The 22644-nt window shown below is 39.4% G+C and overlaps 1 protein-coding gene across 1 annotated transcript in view; it reads left to right on the forward strand.

Annotated features, from left to right (window-relative positions):
• b4galt2 (UDP-Gal:betaGlcNAc beta 1,4- galactosyltransferase, polypeptide 2) overlaps nt 1-22644 on the forward strand; it is a 204582-nt gene that overhangs the window by 92601 nt on the left and 89337 nt on the right. The window contains exons 3-4 of the mRNA XM_084913342.1: nt 4271-4389; nt 6269-6385. Coding sequence (XP_084769468.1) covers nt 4271-4389; nt 6269-6385 — 236 coding nt within the window. The remainder of the gene's footprint in view (nt 1-4270; nt 4390-6268; nt 6386-22644) is intronic.

Consider the following 22644-nt stretch of genomic DNA (forward strand, 5'->3'; position numbering starts at 1 on the left):
TATTTTATGATTATGTTTTTAAGATCTTTCGATATCATGCTTTATAAATCTCTGAGACAAATCACCCCTCAAATATCCAGATCTAAATGCTGCAGATACCATTCTGTGCATTTTATCAGTAAATCAAAGACAATGTGCATTAATTAGACTGCTTTTGTTGCCCCTTGCAAGCCACTTTGGACCCCAGCTTCTAATCCATCATCAGTGTCTTGTTTGTTGTCATTAATTGCCTAGTGTGTGCTGTTTTGGTGGTCTTGATATTGCTACCAAAATTGCTACTCATGAAATCCTTTTAACAAGTGGTTGTGACCAAAACTCAAAATATCAAATATCTTATCTAATCAGCCAATCATGTGCTGCCATGTGCATTTAGATATGGTAAAAGCAACCTGCTGAAATTCAAACTGAGCATCAGAATGACAAAGAAAGGTGATTTAGGGAACTTTAGGGAACAAAAGTGGCATGGTTATTGGTGCCAGATGGGCTGTTCTGAGCACTTCAGAAACTGCTGATCTACTGGGATTCTCCTGCACATCCATCTCATGAGTTTACAGAGAATGAAGAAGAGAAAATGTCCAGTAAGCAGCAGTCCTCTGGGTAGAAAGGCCTTGTTGATGCCAGAGGCCAGAGGAAAATAGAAATACTGCTTTAAGCTGATGGGATGGCAACAGTAACTCAAATAACCACATGTTACAAGCAAAGTATGGAGAAGACCATATCTGCTTCACATGAGCTCACCAAAATTGGACAACAGAAGATTGAGAAATATTGCCTGGGCTGATGAGTCTTGATTTCTGCTACAACGTTCAGATTGTCTGGCGTAAACAGCATAAAAGCATCGATCTATTCTGTCTTGTATCAACAGTTCAGGATGATGGTGTAATGATACGGGCACCTTAATAGCAGTCAAGTATAGTTTAAACACCACAGCCTACCTGAGGATCGTTGCAGACCGAGATGTACCTAATAAAATGTCCAGTGAATGTATACATCCCAGTTTTTAAACGGTTCATATTTGGAATTGTAAAGAAGGGGAAGTTGAAATTGTAGCAGTATCAGTTTGAGTCACACTTGGACGACCTGTGCTGCAATGATGTTAATCTATATTTATTGGGGGTATTTTTCCCCATAAACCAGCTTTTATCCTCAAGAGGAACAACTAAAACCTTGCCCAATGTTTTCTTGTGTTTTCAGAAAACCTAATCCACAGTATACTATGTTATGTTACATCCAGTAAGCTCCCCGTTTTGTTTTAGCTGCCTGAAAACTAAGTTTGGGGAAAAAAATCACAGAGAGAAGATGAAAACACCATGTTCTACTTTCTGTCTCATTAGTGTGAGAGGGGAACGAGGAAGAAAGAGACCCGAGTGCGGAGGGGATGGAGGGCGATGGGTAGAAGTAGTCAGGGGCTGCTGGGACTGTTTGCATTCAGCTCTTGTGGTGTGATAAAGAGGTGTGTTATGGACATGTAACCTTGTTTCCATTGATTACACTCCTCACCTGCACGGTGTTGATTGGAGCAGACCTCTCAACACAGAGCTCATGCATCAATGTTAAGCCCATTATCGTCTCGTGGGCTTCTACGAGTCACACCTCTCTTTCCTGTGCTCTGATGCTGCGAATACTGTCTGTTCATACTCACATAATACAACACAAGACACACCTTGGCCACCAAAAGTATGTTGAAAGTAGATTGTTTACTGCACAGTAAATATACATACTTACAAATGGGAATCATACAATCCATGTACACTGATGCATAATCACTGCTTTAGCTGTAATTATCTAAATGTTTGAGAAGTTACAGTCTGGCAAAACTTACAGCAAACACAGTTGAATCCCTCTCACGTGTACGTTTTCGATGAGTTAATTTTTGTAACTGTTTGAAACTGACAGTCCAACGTTCAGTGATTAAGCAGGAGGCAAGACGCTCCCGGCAAAACACCCTAAATGGGTTCTGCGGCGAGACTGTAAAGCGTGCACCCTCATTTCGTCTTAATCCTTTCTAAGAGGACAGACTTTTTCCGTGGCCTTCAAGCGTAGCCGCTTTAAAAACACGGGGTTCGTACGGTTTCTGGAAACTCCCTTAATTTTTTTCTTGTAGTGTCGTCGAGGAAAAGATGGATGGATTTTAGATAAAATGTTCAAAGCTTAAAAAGGTAAATGCTTTCATAATAAACAACCATCTGCACAGTACAGGTTGGATGATGTAGCCTCAAAATGATGTCATGGTGATGAAGGAAAAAAATGAAATCACCAACAATGTTTTATTGGTGATTACAGTTTGAAGGCAGCAGCATTTATACGTGTAAGTAAATGAAGGACGTTTTCCATCCTTGTCATTGATGACAGACTGCCTAATTCAAAGTGTGAAGTCATTGCCACGAGGTGCGAGCAGCAGTATTATAGTGCAACAGCGACACAGCAAGTCATATACAAGCACAGTAATATTGTTTTCAATGGGAATTTTAACCCTTTAAAGCCTAAATTATAAAATAATTGCCAGAAAATTCAATTTTGGGGGACAAACGGGGTCCTTATTGAACCTTCTGATTTTATTTTTTTTAATAATTAAATATAAATTTGCATATATGAGTTTTAATTAGTATCATATTTGGTAAATCTGGCACTTTATTGCTTAAAAGTGTATTTTGCAACTTATTTAGGCTTTTCAGTGGGGAAAAGATCAGTCTGATGATGTAAAAGTCTCAAAGTAGATAACATAACCGCTTAACATTTCAGTAACTTAGCCTTGCAACTTCTCAGCAGGTGCACAACATTGTCACATAATAAAATAAACATTTCTCAATTTAAGTCAAGCTTTCTAACCTGTTTTTCTGCAGTCGCACATCATCCTGCCGCACGTGTCTCTTCATCTGTCCTCGTGTCCTGGTTGTACTCAATGGTGGGTTTTTTGCCTCAAGTGGTGAAACAAGTTTGTTTTTTCCACCATTGGAAAATATGCAATAAAACTGTTCCCTGCTAAAGTATTGTAGTTTGTTGGAGGTTGTTTTTTGTGTACTAAATTCTCGTTAGAGAATCACTTGCAGCTCCTTCTCTCTGAGACGTCTGCTTGTCTCCTTATGCGAGCTAGGGAACGTGGGAACGTAAGAACATGGTGCCACAATATCAGGTAAAAATTTACACCAGATTTATCATGTACGAAATGCTATACCACGGCCCTGCTGAAGTTTTTCTTTTGTATTAACTGTGAGAACAGGTTAAAATACTTGAATGCCAAAAATCTGAACAACTCAGAAATATAGAGATTATTTAAACAGCAGTATTATTTTCATCTGCAGACTGAAACACATTTGATATTGTTGAAAACATTCATGGCCGCTCGCTGTGCTTCTCTCCTCTGTAGTGCAGTGACAGTGTTCACTGTAATACAGATAATGAAGAACGAGTCACCGACTGTCCTTTTTCTATTTAAAGATTTCAGTCACATATAGATAAACTGCATTAAGATACATAAGCAGGGCTTGTTTTTGTTGCCTTGAATGATAAAAATCATGTAATACTTTTGTTTAATGCTACTTAATATTTTCGGTGAATCAAATGATGCGTGATGATTTGAGCTAATGAGTTCCCGGCCGCTGAAGAAAGACATGCACTAATGAGTGACATTTCGCAGTTTGGAGAATGAGTGCTGAGAGTCTGGTTTGTTGAAATGAGGTCCGTGGTTTGGGGGCTTTGGTCAGAGCCCAAACAGCGAAGCTTTCTCGGGTGTTTTAATGATGGCGGTTCTCAGAGCAAGGGGCTGGATTTATCATCCAGGCCGGAGATTTAAAGCATATCTTTCTTTTAATTTGGTCTCATGCACATAAACACACTTGCACACTGATAGATTTTGACTCATCAGTACTCAAAGGATTGATTTGCAGAGATGTAACATACTGTATGATGTGGGTTTATCACTAAGCTGCATAATTACTTTCCATGTGTTTACACATCTGACTTCAAAGTCTTTGTTTGTTTGTTTTTTAGGAGTATGGGTTTTCCAAAGCCTGTGCGTCTTATTAAATGAAGCATTATGCGAAACATATCCCTTGAAATCATTATTTCCTCACACATCCCTTTGATACACGTATAGTGTTGCTTTGAAGCTAAAAGCATTTGCTCCGTGTTCCTCATTCCCTCTCTTGTTTTCTTTCCCCCCATCATGTCTTTTTTCTTTCACTTCTTTCATGCCCTGTCTAGTCTGTTACCCAACTCATCCCACTAATGCTTTTCTCTTCACTTTCTCTGTCTCTTTTCTTTTCCTCAGTGGGGCGTTTGTTGATCGAGTTCAGCTCCCAGATGACGATGGAACGAGTGCAGAAAGAAAATCCCAATGTGACCGAGGGAGGCCGATACACGCCTCCAGACTGTCGGCCCAGATGGAAGGTCTGTAGATGCATCGCTATTTGTATTTCACAACATTTGAATAAACTATATTTCACATTGTAAATATATTCTAGCAGAAGTCAGCTTCTCCCAGTATAAAAATAAAAGATGAGATTTAGTGCCTGATAAAGTGCCTGAGACTTAGACGAAGTCACAATGATGAGGTACTAAACAAAAATGTTGAAATAGACAAAATTATGAAAAGCTAACACAATACAACATACCCAATTAAAAAAGGTACAGACTGTTATTTCATTTTTTTATGAGGTGTTGACTCAGAGTTCGTAGTTTGCTTTGAAGACGGAGAATTGCCTGGAAAATCGCTGAGCGATACTGAAATTTGAATAAGTAACTAACTTGTTTTAAATGGTGCAACTTTTATTTTGAAGGGGAACGTTTGTTTGGGCTCAGTGAGCAATTGTTGAGTTGAAACTACAGGCAACCGCAGCAGTTTGCTTTGGGGGGGGGTGTTTGGTGCCCCAACTTCTATGCAAACCTATATTTACCCTTAGCAACCAACTGGTGAGTGAATACACATTTTCCCAAGTAACCAGTGGTTACTAGGGGATCACCATCTGCACGACTTAGTCCATAGCCAGGCTTTCTTTGCATTACCTTGTTAAATAAACCTTTTAACCACAGCCTGAGACTGTTTTCAAATCGGTGGTTATCAACTTTCTCTGTTAACTCAGGTTTTCTGCTTCAGGCTCTCTGTGAGTGCACATAAAATGGGGTGCGTGATGCTTTCAAAAAGAATGGGTGATACATTTTATTTCATAGCATTTATAGATCTTCTGACAGCTAAAGGTAACACTGGTCAAATGTGATAGTTGAATATTAGCGATTTGAACCTTTAAACATTACAGGCTACAGACAGAATTCAGATCTGACACTGACCTTAAGTTCAACGTTCGCTAACGTCTCGGTTTCATATCAGCCAGTGAGCTGCTTGTATAGGAGCACTGGCACACCAGGTGGAGCAGTGCCACCAGGGATCATGGCATTGCTGATGACCACGATTCCCATCTTCACTTCAACACCTGCAAGAAGACTAAAAACACAAACGCGCATGCAGCGATGCGGCAGAGAAGATCCTCAGACAGTCAAAATTTGAAGTTAATATATATATCACAAAAATTGTGACTCACCTTTTCTTTACTGATGTTGTCATTTAACTTTGATTGATCAGCTCTCTTTTACTGGAGTTCATTTTCACTTTTACTAGATTTAAATTAATGGAGACAAATGAAACATTGCTATATTGGTGTGGAGGGCAGCTTTTTTGAGAACTTCCTAATTTCAGCATTTTCAGTGTTTGACTTTCTCCTCTACATGACACCTCTTTGAGTATCTGGGCAATTTCGGTGCTTAACTATACAGAAACCAAGGTTAGTTTTCTGCCAATCTTCATCTGAACACAAAATTACCATGAACTCACAGAGGAGATTACGGTTCAACCTTGGACACCTGAAAATGACTCGCTTCAAGTTCAGAGACACGGCCCCTTAATTTGTCTCAAGTATGCGATGCCAGTGAGCTCTGCTCACTTGGCGTGCTTTATTCATTATGGATAAGAACCCGCTTTATGTTCACTGTGACATTAGCAGGAGCTGTGGAAATAACAGTTCACTCGTGTTAGAGATTTAGTTGGTGTGTGTTTGTGGTCATTCGGTTTGATTCAGTGTGTTTATAGTGCCACATTACAAGAACAGTGACCTCAAGGTGCTCAAGGAAAACTTCATTTTGAACAGGAAGAAACCTCCAACAGAACCAGGTTTAGGTCGTGGCAGTCAAGTGGTAATGTCTGGGATATGATCTATAATAAATCTACACATTCAGTACAATCAGGTAATGAGCTGAAACTGTCCCTGTTGTGTAGGTGGCCATCATCATCCCGTTTCGTCACAGAGAGAATCATCTAAAGTACTGGCTCCACTACCTCCACCCTATTCTCAGACGCCAGAAGATTGATTACGGCATCTACATCATCAACCAGGTAGGATGTCAGAGAGCCTGAACGGAACTGCAATATGGCGTTTCTTTTTAAGTGACCTGGTGGCTTCTTGGTGTAGTGGTTAACAAATTTGCCTTTCACGTGAAGGATTTCTGGTTTGAGACTGTGAGGAAATACAAACCCATCCACAGGAGGTCACAAGCCAGGATAAATGGGAGGGTGGGCATTTGGCCAAATCAAACATGCAGATCTGTGACCTCCTGGGAACTGCGGTGACCTCCAGGGAAGCGGCTGAACAGACCACCTGTTTATTTTTAACTGACCAGCAGTTGCATATTTAAGAGTCTGCAGGCTTTGGTAACACCTTCATGTAAGTTTGAGAGAGACACAGAAGAAACAACGGAAGAAAATTGACGCTGATGATCTGAAACTGAAACACAATGATTTGTTTTCCATGTGAGTAATTTATCAGACTATTAATGAACATAAATAAAAGTAGGCTTATTTTTTGTGTGTTTACGTTTCGGCTTAGGTCAACAGAAAAACAGGCTATGGACCGACTTTGCTTTTGCCAATAAGTTGATGACTTCTTTGTGTTTCTCACTCTACTCATTTATGAAAATGAAAATAATGAAGTGCAGCTCTTCATTTTATGTATTTCTAAATTTATTTTAAAGGAGGAATTAATTATTTGTTATTTATAGCTGTGGGATGTCTAGAAATCACTTGTTGCAGCAGTTTTGCTTGATAAATTATATTAATGCTTAATTGGTTATTATTATTGATCCGTGGACTGATTATTCACAATACTGCACCATGGGCAAAAGTCACAATCTTGAATTTGTTGTCATATTCCTGGTTAAGTTCTGTTGTGAGCGAAACAAGCAATGTTTTTAACTCTTTCCCCTCGATTGGGGGTAACTCTTCTGAACTGAGTGGTTTCTTTCTTATTTCATTACTTGTCATTAGGTGTTAAAGTAAACATATTATAAATGTTTTAGTGGGGTTAGGTTAGTTGATATTTCTGAATTTCCCATAGGTATGAATGGTTGTGTCTCTCTGTGTTAGCCGTGCGATGGGCTGCGACCTGTCCATGGTACCCCACCTCTCACCCTGTGGTAGCTGTGATAGGCTCCAGCCAATGGTTAAGCAGAAGAGACTGCTCCGAGAGCCTGACCTGTAAAACTCAAAATACACTATGACAAGAGCAACGAAGTACATCTGTCTTGTATTAAGCTGTAAAAAATCATTGGAACACAATATTACGTTTTTTAATCTATTAATACAGTCGAATTCATTGCTGCATGCAACTGAGAACAAGTCATCTTCCAGTCCCTAACGGCTGCCTCCCCCCCTCTCCCATCCCAAACTTCTTCATTGACTGTCTTTAACCCAAATAACAGCCCATCTCCAGAGCAGCATATTTACTATCACTCGGTTCAGAAGATGGATTTTTGAGTAATATTGTGAGAGTGTGTGTGTGACTCTGTGGCGAGAATAACTCTTCTTCCACATTATGGATAATGAGCTCTCTTTTCTGCCCTTTTGCTCCCTGTGGGCCTTGTGCAACGCCTTAATCACTTCCCCTGTGGAACAGGCCTTTGGTTTCGCCTGCCCTGCTGCGCTCTGCTCTTGATGTGGTTATGTTCCAGTGTCTTACTCCTTTGCTCTCGTCCTCTCTCTCTCTCTTACAGTTATGCACACAAACACACACACACATGTAAACACATCTGAATGGTTGTTAATCTTTCTTATATCAAAAGTAAAGCTGTTAGTGAGGGTAAGAGCTGTTAGAGTGGGTGCAACATCTGAAGCATTTTTAACCTAACCTTCTCCTTTCCTTCCAGCCCATCTCTCATTGGCATTTCCATCACAAGACTGTAAATACTTTGACTTCACCTTCAGTTTTATCTCCGGGCGGTTTGCAGGCACAGAGGTGTTATGTCATGCAGTTTCTGTTTATCTTTTGACTTGTGATGTTACACGAATCTCCTTTTTTATGTTTTGTTTAACTGAAAAGTTGGACTTTTTGAAAAAGCGAACATGTCATGAATAATAATAATGATGACAACAATGAAAGTTTAAGTGTTGCTAGTGAATCTAGGTTCCCAATTTTTGTCTGAAACATAATCATACTGCTTTTTTTCTCCTCTATCTCAAAACCTCTGTTGATGCTGCCATACAGTGACCTACAGTGCTGAAGAATTAAGCCAATGCATGAGGGCCAAAGTCTGCAGTTAATCAGAAGCAAGTTTAGCTCCTACAGCATAAAGCTTTATAGCTTTAAAAACAAACATATTTATTGCCTAGTAGATAAAATTGTTTTGTTCTGTAATTTCCACTTTTGTAACACTTCCATATATTTAGAATGAAACTTATGAGTTTAAACTAATGCGAGTTTAAACGTGTGAATTATCACTATCCCCTCCCATTGCTGGGCTTCACTTAGACTAATTAAATCAGTGGACTTGTCAGGTTGTCCAGTGATGTGGTTTATTTGGGACTAATTTATAAGTATGTTTGTCAATTCAATTCAGTTTTATTTATATAGCTTCAAATCAGAACAACAGTCGCCTCAAGATGAGGTGAAGCAAATACCATAGAGTAATACAGAGAAAACCCAAACAATCAGGTGACCGCCATTAGCAAACACTTGATGACAGTGGGGAAGAAACTCAATTTTAACAGGAAGAAGCCTCTGGCAGAACCAGGCTCAGGCTTTTATCTATTAACCAATAACTTAGTACTTCATCCACTGGTTACTTAAAGCTAAAGTTATAAAAACTGAACCTTCAAAATGAAGCCTAGTAACCAACCAACCAACCAGTCAACGGGTGATTTCATCATCATGTCCATCTTTAATACAGGGAGTGCAGAATTATTAGGCAAGTTGTATTTTTGAGGAATAATGTTATTATTGAACAACAACCATGTTCTCAATGAACCCAAAAAACTCATTAATATCAAAGCTGAATGTTTTTGGAAGTAGTTTTTAGTTTGTTTTTAGTTTTAGCTATTTTAGGGGGATATCTGTGTGTGCAGGTGACTATTACTGTGCATAATTATTAGGCAACTTAACAAAAAACAAATATATACCCATTTCAATTATTTATTTTTACCAGTGAAGCCAATATAACATCTCCACATTCACAAATATACATTTCTGACATTCAAAAACAAAACAAAAACAAATCAGCGACCAATATAGCCACCTTTCTTTGCAAGGACACTCAAAAGCCTGCCATCCATGGATTCTGTCAGTGTTTTGATCTGTTACCATCAACATTGCGTGCAGCAGCAACCACAGCCTCCCAGACACTGTTCAGAGAGGTGTACTGTTTTCCCTCCTTGTAAATCTCACATTTGATGATGGACCACAGGTTCTCAATGGGGTTCAGATCAGGTGAACAAGGTGGCCATGTCATTAGTTTTTCTTCTTTTATACCCTTTCTTGCCAGCCACGCTGTGGAGTACTTGGACGCGTGTGATGGAGCATTGTCCTGCATGAAAATCATGTTTTTCGTGAAGGATGCAGACTTCTTCCTGTACCACTGCTTGAAGAAGGTGTCTTCCAGAAACTGGCAGTAGGACTGGGAGTTGAGCTTGACTCCATCCTCAACCCGAAAAGGCCCCACAAGCTCATCTTTGATGATACCAGCCCAAACCAGTACTCCACCTCCACCTTGCTGGCGTCTGAGTCGGACTGGAGCTCTCTGCCCTTTACCAATCCAGCCACGGGCCCATCCATCTGGCCCATCAAGACTCACTCTCATTTCATCAGTCCATAAAACCTTAGAAAAACCAGTCTTGAGATATTTCTTGGCCCAGTCTTGACGTTTCAGCTTGTGTGTCTTGTTCAGTGGTGGTCGTCTTTCAGCCTTTCTTACCTTGGCCATGTCTCTGAGTATTGCACACCTTGTGCTTTTGGGCACTCCAGTGATGTTGCAGCTCTGAAATATGGCCAAACTGGTGGCAAGTGGCATCTTGGCAGCTGCACGCTTGACTTTTCTCAGTTCATGGGCAGTTATTTTGCGCCTTGGTTTTTCCACACGCTTCTTGCGACCCTGTTGGCTATTTTGAATGAAACGCTTGATTGTTCGATGATCACGCTTCAGAAGCTTTGCAATTTTGAGACTGCTGCATCCCTCTGCAAGATATCTCACTATTTTTGACTTTTCTGAGCCTGTCAAGTCCTTCTTTTGACCCATTTTGCCAAAGGAAAGGAAGTTGCCTAATAATTATGCACACCTGATATAGGGTGTTGATGTCATTAGACCACACCCCTTCTCATTACAGAGATGCACATCACCTAATATGCTTAATTGGTAGTAGGCTTTCGAGCCTATACAGCTTGGAGTAAGACAACATGCATGAAGAGGATGATGTGGACAAAATACTCATTTGCCTAATAATTCTGCACTCCCTGTATACAGTCTCTGATTCTTTTGACTGACAGCTGATCAGCTGATTCATTATTTTTAAAAACTCTACCTCTGATTAACATAAGAGCTCCCAATCTTCATTCTTGAGGCTTCCACAATGTTTGCCTGAGTAATTAAATTGGTAACATTGTTTCTTCCAGCTATTACGGGTTTCTGTTAAAGAGGTCAGTCAGGACACATGAGTGCTCTGATTGCCAGAACACCTCTAAGAGAGTCACAGGAAAAGATGCTAAAATGAGGCAGAGATGAGGAACAAGCAGGCAGATTGAGTGGAAGCGAATCAAAGCGACAGAGGTGGGACTCTGATGACAAGAAGCCCTGATGTATCTGACATGGTGGGCGATTAAACCTTTACACCCGGCGTCACTTTCCAAAAGGATAGCGGAGAGAACTTTGCTATCATGCTCGCTCAAGTGTTGAAAGAGTGAAAATCTGTAACCTTTTAACACGGAGTTAAAAGGTTGGAGTGGGGGTGTTGCACTGGTGTGTGTGTCAGGGATGGAGGTCATGCTGTGATAATTTCCACCCTCTGGGCTCATCTTGGCTAACAGAAAATGGCTGTCATGTCCTTCGAGTCAAAACAGGCTTTTTGTGTATGTGTCACTCACACGCACATTCAGCACTGTGCAAAACACCCCTCATTTCTTTGTATTTTGCTAGGAAAATGGGAAATAGATGCACTGATTTCTTGAAACATCTGCAAAAATACATGGAAAAAAATAGAGTTTGTGCACTTTTAACAAAATGTGAACATCAATATTTGCTGTGACCACCTTTATTCTTCTACACAACCTGTCTGTTTTTTTTAAGTCGCCTGACTTCTGATCTCAGGCTTCACTAAAGTTTCAGTAATGTGCTGAGGCCAATCCATGACTTATATAGTTTCATTGTGTGTTATTGTAGAACATTGTCATGCACTGTCGTGCTGAAAAATCAAGCTTTTGATAATCAGATGCCTTTCAGATGGTGTTGCATGGTGGATGAATATCTGATAGCATTATTATGCATTTGCAATTACAGAATTTTGACATCGGATACATATCCCCAACACTGCTGGTAAAAGAGTTGTGCAATCACTCAATCAAAAAAAGATTGATACTCGCTGGCTTTCTTTGATCATCATATCCAGGCTTTTACTGTGGAGAACTTTTGTCAACTGAGGTTTTAAATGTGCTACACAAATACATTGATACTTGACTTGGTTCATCTCTCGGGTTAGGTGCCTTTTTATGCTTAAATAATTCATAATAATCAATAATCCACATCAGTGTTAAGTGGCTCAATAAACACTCCTCATAAAACGATCAATTACAAGGACAGGACTGAAAGTGAGTGAAAAGGCAGCCAATGTCCAAAGAAAAACTGCGAAAGACCGAAGAAAGCATGAATTATTGCAAAAGATCACTTTTTAAAAAATTAAGCTGACTTCTTGGAAGCAAAATATAAAGAAATGAGGGGTGACTCAAGACTTTTGCACAGTGCTGTATATGAATCTTCGTCCTTCAAACAGATATTAAATATCCTCTTTATTTTATTGAAGGTCAGCTAACAGCTAAGCACTGCAAATACAACCCTTTACAATCACCAAGTCTATTTCACATCAGTGGGAAACATGAAGGCTGTGTTGTCTGGTGTGATTTTCACCCACAGAGTTGAAGCATCAAATTTGGCCCAAGCTTCCTCACAAACATCATCAGCATATAAGCTCACCTGCCTGTTTTTTAAGCACACAGAGCAGTCTAGTGCAAGAGTCCTGCAACACATCTTACTTTCACAGATGTCATCATTTTGTGTTTTTGTTGAAACTGCAGCACCACAAACCACAGGACTGAGTGAACCAGCAGCTAATGAATGATAGATGTATTCTCAGATCACATCGTATTTTGTACAGTATTGTTCATTATTTAAATAAGAAACTTTTCAAGCTTTTGAATGGCTAAGAAAATCTGATATGGTCATCCGTCATTGCACTTCATTTACACAAAGGAATTTTGGTCTTTTGGAATTAAATTAGTCCATTTATCGTCGCATATCTACTTCAATAATAACCATTTATCTGTAACTTTGCAGTCCTCTCTGCTGACTGGAAACATTTTTTAACCCACCAGATTCTATATGTTTAGAATATTTTACTACAAAACAACTCCTTTCAGCCTCCTGCCACCTCATACCGGTGACCAGGTATGAGTGCTGTGCAAGAGCAATGATTTATCCATAAGAGCAAAAGTCAGAGGTCATTTAACTTTTCATAAACTTAAGAGTGGTTTCCCTGCTTGCTGCACCGTGTCACTGCCCTCAACTGAAAATTTTTAAGCAGCTATCATCTCGCTCTGAAAAGCGGTGGTGCAGCTGGTGAGGTACAGTGAGTAGGCGTTGCAGAGGGATCATGCGGAAAGTGATATAGCAACCTTGCTGTTCTGCCCTGCTGCTCTGTGTCCTCTCTGCCTGCCGAGGACCGGGGCCAATGTTTGTTTGTTGGCCATCAGCTCATCGCGTAAAACTGGAGGAAAGCCCAGAGAGAGGCAAAGAGCGGGACAGAACAAAAAGAAAAGAGGGTGAGAAAGAGGGTGAGCGACAGAAGTGATGAAGGAGGAAGAGCCATCTGCTGTTAGGACTTTTTATAAGAGCTTAAGGTCACTTGAAAACTGGACACATTTATGTATTTCTACGAGGAATGATCCTGCATTAAAATCAAACCGAAGCAAAAATACAAATTATAAGCAAAATCATTATTAAAACCAAAAGCACTTATCCTGCAGAATAAATGACCTCTGTGACTGTGTGACGTTATTCAGCTGTTAATACTAATGCACCAAGCAATATTTTATTGTTGATGTCAAGCTAGTTTTAGTAAGAGTTATGTATAATCTAGTGGTTCTCAACTGTGGCGTCAGGCTTCCTCCTAAAGGTCATGAAATAAATATGTCAGATTTAAAATTTGTACTTAAGAGGAAAAGGAAATGTTCTGCTACACAAGACTGTCTTCTGATTTTTTTTCTGTTCTTATGTTACAAACATAAGAGTCATTTTATATAGATTTTGTTTTTTTTAACAAAGCTTCAGGTAGCCAGCTGAGATGGGCCACGTGAAGCTCCAGAGCCTCAGGTTTGCAACCCCTGACCTTGACATTTGATTAGCAGCTTGAACTTTAGCAAGACATTAAATTTTCATAGCTCACCTTTTTATGAATGTAAAACTGTATGCCAAATGGACTACACCTTTCAAATAAATGTAAGACAAATAGAGTATTAATTTTCCTTAAAAATGAAGAGGTAGAGTAGAATAAAATAGAAATAAAGAAAGTTCAAATAGAGATATTCCCACCGTTTGTTGTTTGCATTCACGTCTTCACCTCAGATCCAGCAATGTCCGTCTCTGAGTGGACACCAAAGGATCAGGAAGGATTAAACGGTGTGTATTCCTGTTTGTATTTGTTTGGACTTTAAAGTGAAGGTCACATTAAGGCAGACTAGATGGTTCATTGGTCTGGGAACAGGCAGTGAGTTTGGGTTTATAGTGGCTGGTGTTGTGCATTTCACTGGGTGACATTTGTTGTTTTTTTGTTTTTTTATTTGTTTTTGTGCTTTCATTTCATTAAATTTCAAGAGAGCAAACACCTGTGTCCATCTATTCTCGCTGGTAAATTTGCCCATAATCATCAGTCACTTTCCTTTTTGTCTTCACTTTTGTTTTGAGAGTTGTGAGTTTTCTCGACTTTGACTCTGCCAAGTCACACGTAGAAGAGGACACAGTATCCAGTCAGTGGTATGGTGAAAATTAAAGATGAGCATATATCAATTATAGCTGCAGCTAATTTTCATTATTAATAAGGTGACATTTTTTGGGCTGTAAAATGTCAGAGAATAATGAACAACATCCCTCACTTCCCTATTCATTCAAGAAGGACTGAACCACTTTCATCCATCAAAGTGTAAAAACTCTAATAATAACGGAGGTTAACGTGCATTTGGTTAACTGGTAACGGGTCCTTAACATGATTGGATGTACCAAGAAGATTTTTTTTCTCAGTTCCCAGATTCATACACAATATAAGAAACAATGTGTGTTTAGCAATAATTCACGTCCTCAGGTGCCACTGCACTAAAAACAAGCATGGCTCAGTCATGGAAATCACTCCACAGGCTCAGGAACACTTTTAGAAATCACTGTGTGAACATGGTTCACCCTGCCATCTACAGATGCAGATTAAAGCTCTGTCATTCAAATAAGAAACCATATGTGACCCTCCATACGATGTACCTCCATCATGTGTCTATGGAACTGGCGGCCCATCTGGACATCTAGAAACATTTACACAGTTTTTGGAGCAGCATTGCACCCATCCAGATGACGTCTTTTTCTAAAAGTGATACATATTTCAGCCAAACAATGATGAACCAGCTATTAATCCATGACGTAATAATCCAGCTATTACAACTATTAGAAGAGTCCAGCTGAACTGCTCTGCCTACAGTCCAGACCTTTCAATATCTGAAAACACTTGGAGCATCGTGAAAGAAAATGGTACAATTTTCCATATATTTTCTATGTTCGATTGTGGATAAAATATAGGTGCATGAGATTTGCACTTAATTGCATTTTGTCTTTATTTACATTTTACACAGCAGGCTAACTTTTTGGGGGAGACTGTGATTGTATTTAGTTGTTCTTTTCTTTATATTCTTGGAAGAGGTGCAGTTGAGTGAGATATTTGGTCTTACAGTCTTAATCTTATAAAGTTGTTGTTTGCTTGAGCTTTGCATGCATGGTTAATGCACTTCAGTGTTTCTCTGCTGTCCGAACTGTAAATGTAAAAAAAAGAAAAAAAAAGAAGAAGGAAAATGAAGAAAAGGGAAATATGTGCAGCTGACCATGGAATAGGATATTGATCTTATAAAAACAACTGTGTTCCTTTTCCTCCTCCACCTTGCCCTCCTGCAACTTTATGTTCCGGTGTATGCTGGAGCGCTGTTGCTGTTTTGAACTGCACTAATGTTCTTGTTCGCTCTTGTACCCTTAGACCCCATTAAGTCCCAGGTGCAAAGTGCTTGATGTGATAGCACTTGCCTGCGCTTTGATGAATTCTAGATTCATCAGATTTAGCTGCAAGGTTCTTCTCTTCTGTCCTGAAGTTTTCAGAGAGCCAGTTGTCAAACATAAAAGTAGCAAAATGTACCATGTCTATATGCCTTTAATGTCTAGAGATCCACCTAAAGTGGATCGTAGTGAGATGCATTAAAAAAAAATCAAATCCAGAAAAAAATCAAAGAGAAATAACCCAAAAGGTTTTTTCATGTTTGCTTTCAGACCGTCACTGTCTATAAAATGAATCGATCACTGGCTCGGTTTTTAAGACTTTCCCATCATCAAAGTAATTCAGTGATAGTTACAAGCAATGTTCCCTCTAAGCTGCGCGCATGCACAATCGCGCACTGCAGGCACGGTCTCTGCGCACAGAAAATCTGTGTTGCGCATAAAAAAAGTGGAGTTAATGACAACGTGGACAACCACTGGAGATGTGAGCAGGACAGACGGAACAATTGACGGAAAAAGTGTGGACTTTATACCAGTTTTTAAATTGTGTTGATAGGCCACATAAAACCAGAGTTATGATAAAAATATATGCAATGTTTGGTTTTCTTCCTGAATACTATCGTTGTTTATATTTACTGCGGGAAGAAACGTTAAAAACTGCGTTTTATAAGGAAAACGCTTGAAAGCACTCTCTGCCTGTGAGCAAAAACAAAACCAACAAAACCCCACCCTTTCCTATTGGTGGAAAAATGTACCATGTCGACCAATCAAAAAAGGATACGGCAACATGGCATTTAGTTGTTAAGAAACGGGGGGAAATTTTAGGAGTGACGGTGGTGTTTAGAGATTTGCGACGTTTAGCGTGTTTGAAGTTAGTGTGTTGTCTTGTGTAGTTTGTGTAGTGTGTAGTGTAGTCAATAGTTGCTGTGTGTGTCAGAACAATGAGGCGACTACTGAATGTTACAGGTGTTACAGGAGTGATACATCTCCTGTTGCCAGGCCTGCAGGTATCAGGCTGTTGTTCTCCTTCATCTCATAGTGGACAGAAATTATTTTTTGGAGCAGCATAAATAATTTGTGTGGCATCAGATTTGATGCGGAACACCTGATTGTTCTGTAAACAGTTTGAAATGTTTATTTAAAAAACTGCATTGGCTGCATTTTTAGGTAAACAGCTGCAAAAAACTTTGTTTGCAAAACTCAGTTACTTTTTTGAAGAAGTAACTATATAATATAATTAATTGCCCAACATTGGTCATTATTTACTGTATTTTGCAGACAGAGTTACAGGACTCATACTCATAATACAAGTCAGAGCTTTATAAAAAAAAAGAAAGAAAAGAAAGTTGTGTTTTCAAAATTGGAGTTCAAGTTATTTTTACTTCCAATAGTGTTAACATACTACATAGGTCATGAACAAGATTTTATTTTAATTTTCATTGTAAGTGGGCTAAAGCTGTTAATTAAAAGTAGTCTAACATAAATATAAGTGCTGTAATTTGATTATTTTAATAAACCATGTAACTTGGATGGATTCGATGCTGGCGTGACCACAGTGCACACGTCTGCTGTTGCTCAGGGAGTTTGTGTGTTCGCTCAGACACATGAAAAATTAGAGGGAACATTAGTTACAAGCATATCGAGTATCAATGAGTATGAAGAAACTTGATAGATATCTTTTATATCTTAAACCATCCGAGCTTCTACAAAAGAAAATTTCTCAGTCTTAGTTCCCCCAATTTCTTTATAATTTGCCAAACTGTGTGGTCATAAAAGGAACAGCTGCTACTTTTTTTGCAGGTGTACCTTTCTACAGTTGTAATTGTTTTTACATTCAAATCATGTGACGTTCATTGAAACAAATTTTTCTGAAGGTCTATGTTGCACCTGCCTGTGTGTTTACTTAATGCGCACAGACATAATTTGAAGCCTGGCGTAACCATGAATTTAAATTTTAGCGTTTTAGTGATGCATAATTAAATGTGGGCCCCCCCCCGAAATCAGTTTCTGCTTGAATCAAGGAAGCATTAACACCAAGCTGTGGAGACAAAACTAAAACATCAAGCTAAAGAATAATGTCATTTTTACTGTGTAGTACAGTTGTGAGGCTTTTATTTTACTTCTGGAGTTTTGTTTCATTTTTACACTCAGTTGTAGTTCAAGCCATTTTTTATTGTCCCAAATGGCCAATGTGAGCAGGTGTATAAAATAAACAGTGTTCCTCGTAGACACTGGAGTAAACAGTACAAGAAGTACAAACACCAAAGGAAGAGACTTGAAATTAGTTTTAGTATATACAACCACCTTTCTGGAATTACAGACAAAAGTACATGCTGATACACACGATCGATATGATTCATATATCGCCATCATTTGAAGAGTTAGTAGGAAATACAATGTACCCTGGAGTCATCAGAAATCCTCTCCCCGGTGATCCAGCTGTGATTTATCAGAACAAAGCTTTTCTTAAGGTAGTCTTTTTTTTTTTCTCCCCAAGGAGCTCCAGCTTGGTCTAAAATTCTATCTGAACAGGCCACCTTAAGGCCACCAGGGTTTCGGAACATATTGTTGCCATATATTCCTTACTGGAAAAAAATCCCAGATTAACAAAGCAGAAGTTAGTGCTGCAGATTAGATTGCTAGTAAGGCGGATTGGGCACTCAAGTTTGTGAATGAAGTAACTTAAGAACAAGGCAATGTAGGAGCTTTAAATTGATACCATAGGTGTGTCTACTGGGAGGGCTTAAAGCAGGGGTCTCGAACTCCAGGCTTCGAGAGCCGATGTCCTGCAGGTTTTAGAGCTCACCCTGGGTCAACACACCTGAATCAAATGATTAGTTCATTACCAGGCCTCTGGAGAACTTCAAGACATGTTGAGGAGGTAATTTAGCCATTTGAATCAGCTGTGTTGGATCAAGGACACATCTAAAACCTGCAGGACACCGGCCCTCGAGGCCTGGAGTTTGAGATCCCTGCCTTAAAGGTACTCTTTTGGATGAGAGGTGAAGAACCTGAAAAAGAAGTCCAGCTCCCTTCAAATCGAGATGCCTTACACTGAAAATACGTGACTTGTCAGCAGCTTTTAGAAAGCTATTCAGCTCCTGGTAGGTTATTTCAATTAATTATATGCCTTTAAGACTACTATTGAACATCTTGCCAAGGCTGTTCACTGATTTCTCTTAAAATATGTGTCAGTTTAGCGAATTGCTAAAGAAAGAATCACTGCAACACAAAATGCATTTTAAGCTTTAATCAGTGAAATCTCAACCAAGCTGAATACAGTTATACAAATAAAAATCTATGTGGTAACATTCTTAAAGTGAGTTATTTGAAGGAAAACTACTGACACACCTGAAGAGGAGAGTTTGATCTCTTCCTAGTATTCTGATTTCTTGACAGCGAATCAGAAGTTGCATGTCTGTGCAGGGAGCTGGATCTGGTGACCAAGCTTGAAGACTTGATTAACATTTAACATGACTTGATTAACATGGTAATTAGTATGTTCGAGCTGTTGCCCAGGATTGGTGTCTCCAGTTGTCTTTTCTGCTGCTGTGCCTGACTGGACCGGCATCTCAGTCTCTGCTCCAATCAAGCTGCGCCAACAATTGCACCATCTGCTTAGTTGGGCCGGCTGTGATTAATTGTGCCTGCTGATGTGCGTTGTGGTTGTTTTTTGTCACTGTTTTCTAGGTTAGATTTTACCTTCTTACTTGCTGTTGTGGTTACGTTGCAGTAGGTTTTTACTGATGCCTTCTTGTTTTTGCTTAACACATTCACTGCACCTTGACGCTGGGCGGGGGATTCATTTTTTACCACTTGGGTTTAAAGGTGCTACTCACTAATGATTATTGCTGTGGTTAGTTGGGTAAGATAGAGGGGGATTTTTTATTTTTATTTTTAAGAAATCAGGCAGGAAGGACAATATAAAATCCTTTATTTCCTCTTTTTAAATAGCACTCATTGTCTGTTAGTTCTTTTATTGTTTATAAAGACTTTTCATTTACTGAGAAATTACAATTTTGGCTTTACCTTCTTCTGCCTGGTCATTAATGTTATTTCCCTTCCCCTCTAAGCAGCTGGGGTCATAACAAAGCTCAGCAGCAGTTCTACGTTATAGAAACACACAGGTGTACATTAACAGAAAAACAGAGAGGACAAAACACTGTAAAGTTGTTTGGGTTTTTTTGGTTTGTTACTGTTTGATTTTTTTAACAGTAAAGATGATATCTAAGAGGTATTTGGCAACAAAGCCACGTGAATCAAAAAAGTACGTTATCAAATGCACTAAAGTTTGAACTTCTTGTAGCATGCCATGCACCTGGGTGCTACTTTATCTGCTTTCTGTTTCTACCTTCATTTAACTGTAGCGATACAGAGGCTAGCCCAGATGTGATGTCAGGGAATAAGTGTCAGACTTAAATCAGCTACATTTTTAGAGTCAGATAAACTGCAGACATGCTCATAGGCTTTTGGTTTCCTCATATAAACTTTGTGCGTGACTGGTTGTGTCGACTCTCTTTTAAAATCATGTTGTTGATGTTTGTTAGTCTTTGAAAGCCTGAAATCACCTGTTTCTTTTCTTTTTTTTTCACCTCCACTCAGGGCTAAAGCATTTTGATGTTTGAATAGTGGGTCTTCACTGTTCACACAGTCCACTGCAGATATCAGCCACACAGCCAAACTTCATAACCTTGCTACTCAGAGAGCTGAGAACAGCTGTATGAAACCTTCTAACTGCTTTGACAGGGCCTCGTTAAAACGGCCCGAAAATGTCACTCTGGTTCAGACCCATTCGGTGCTCTGCTGTTTCCCCAACAGCACTTACCTCAGTCTCACGCTAAAACTGTCTTTTTGACTTCATTTTCCTGCATCACACACAGCTGACAGAAAAGGCCAGATAAATAACTGTTTTTATTTTTTCTTCTCGCTCACAAAGGTTATGGAAAAGGATTAATAATACACGTTTAGTAGTGGAGAGGCCTTGGCTCAGGTGGTAGAGCGCGTTGTTCACTAATCACTGGCTTCGAGGGTCTCTGACCCCTCCAGCTGCCATAGTGTCCTGGGGCAAGACTCCAGACCCATAGCTTGCCTCATTGGCTGCAGTGAGTTTATGTTAATAAATACATTTCTTATACATTTATTAAAAAAATGCAGTTTAAAAATAATTACAGTCACCTGTTGTTCATATCCATTTTATACAGTATTACTTCTAAGGATTATTTCATGCTTGTCCTGTTATTTCTGTTGGTATGTTCAGATATTCCACCAGATTAACCGTATTCTTCAGAACGTCGGTTGGTCTTATTAAGCGTTGGTCTTATCAAGAAGATCAAACTGTCAGCATTTATAAATAAATGCAGTTCTGGTGATTGTTATGACCACTGACCGTCACGTAGATCCATCATTTTAAAGGCAAATCAAATGCAAAGTCACAGCACAACTATTTTTAACATTATGGGGCATAACTATTAGTTTTTATTGTATTTTTTAGAATAGCATAATCACTTTGATCACATCTGGGAGGCTGATGAGGTAAACAGAAACACTACTTCACTGCTGTTTGATTAAACCACCTGTTCGATTGGCCAGGATAGAGCGTTGCAAGACGTCACATTGTGTTGTGAAGTCAAACAAGGTTCTCCTGTGCAGATGATATCGCTGCTTTTTTGTGAATTGGATGACTTTACTGTATTTATTTTATCTCTATTTAAACAAGGCCACATATTTAAAGCTGTACTTTGCTTCATTCTGTCTTTAATTATTGATAATTATATATTGCATTAATTATCCCGTTCCCAGGAGGGTGGCATGGATGCCCCTCCAGTGGTCCTCCTTGGGCTCTCGCACTCTGGGGCCTCTGGATGTCTGGAGCCTGGATCTCCTCCATGCCTGCTTCATGCCCTGGGGTACAGGGCTATGGCTCTCTACATCGGTCCCCAACCTTTTTTGCGCCACGGACCGGTTTATGCCCGACAATATTTTCACGGACCGGCCTTTAAGGTGTCGCAGATAAATACAGCAAAATAAAACTAGTACCGGTACTGAAAAAAGAAGATTTATTCATAACACACGTGAAAAGACCCAGGAAAACCGAGTTAACGATAAAAACGATAACAAAATAACGCTAAAAACCCTGAAAACTATACATTTCACACCCGAGCCTCAACTCTCACGGCCCGGTACCAAACGACTCACGGACCGGTACCTGCTCTAGCAGACCATTACATGGGGAAACCTTTTGAATACAAGCGCGCTGATCCACACAGGTGTGGACACGGGTGTTCACTGTTCATAGACATAAACTACACCTTTATTGGCTGCTATTTCCAAGCACATTATGCGCTGTCGGTCTTGCTTGCTACACAACAACATTCAATATTTAGTATTTACTGCTGTTTACACTTAGCTAGATTAACGTGATGGTGTTGTGTTTAGTATGTTGCTCTGTTTTTTTGCTTGTTTTCTCTTCTTTTTCTCTCAACAGGTGATCCAGGAGATTTTTCTTTTTCTTTTTAAGTGCCTTTTCTCACTGTCCCTCTTCCCTTCTGTTTTTCTTTTCCTTCATCTTTCTTTCTCCCTTTCCTATCCCTCAGTCGTGTCTGTCCCGTCTGTAACAACTTAAAATAAAATAAATAATAACAACAACAACAAAAAAAATAATTAAATTATCCCGTTCAGACAGTTGACTTTTTTTTTTTTTTTTTTTTCTTTTCATGGAGCACACATCAAATGATTGTCCAGTATTGTGTTTTACATGCGCTACATAATAACTAAGTGCAGGCCATTTCTGCAAAGGATTTAAATAATGCCGCTACTGTCGGGGAA

The sequence above is a fragment of the Perissodus microlepis genome, chromosome 18 (assembly GCF_051167445.1).
Source record: "Perissodus microlepis isolate ML-2025 ecotype Zambia chromosome 18, ASM5116744v1, whole genome shotgun sequence".
Classification (NCBI taxonomy): Eukaryota; Metazoa; Chordata; class Actinopteri; order Cichliformes; family Cichlidae; genus Perissodus; species Perissodus microlepis.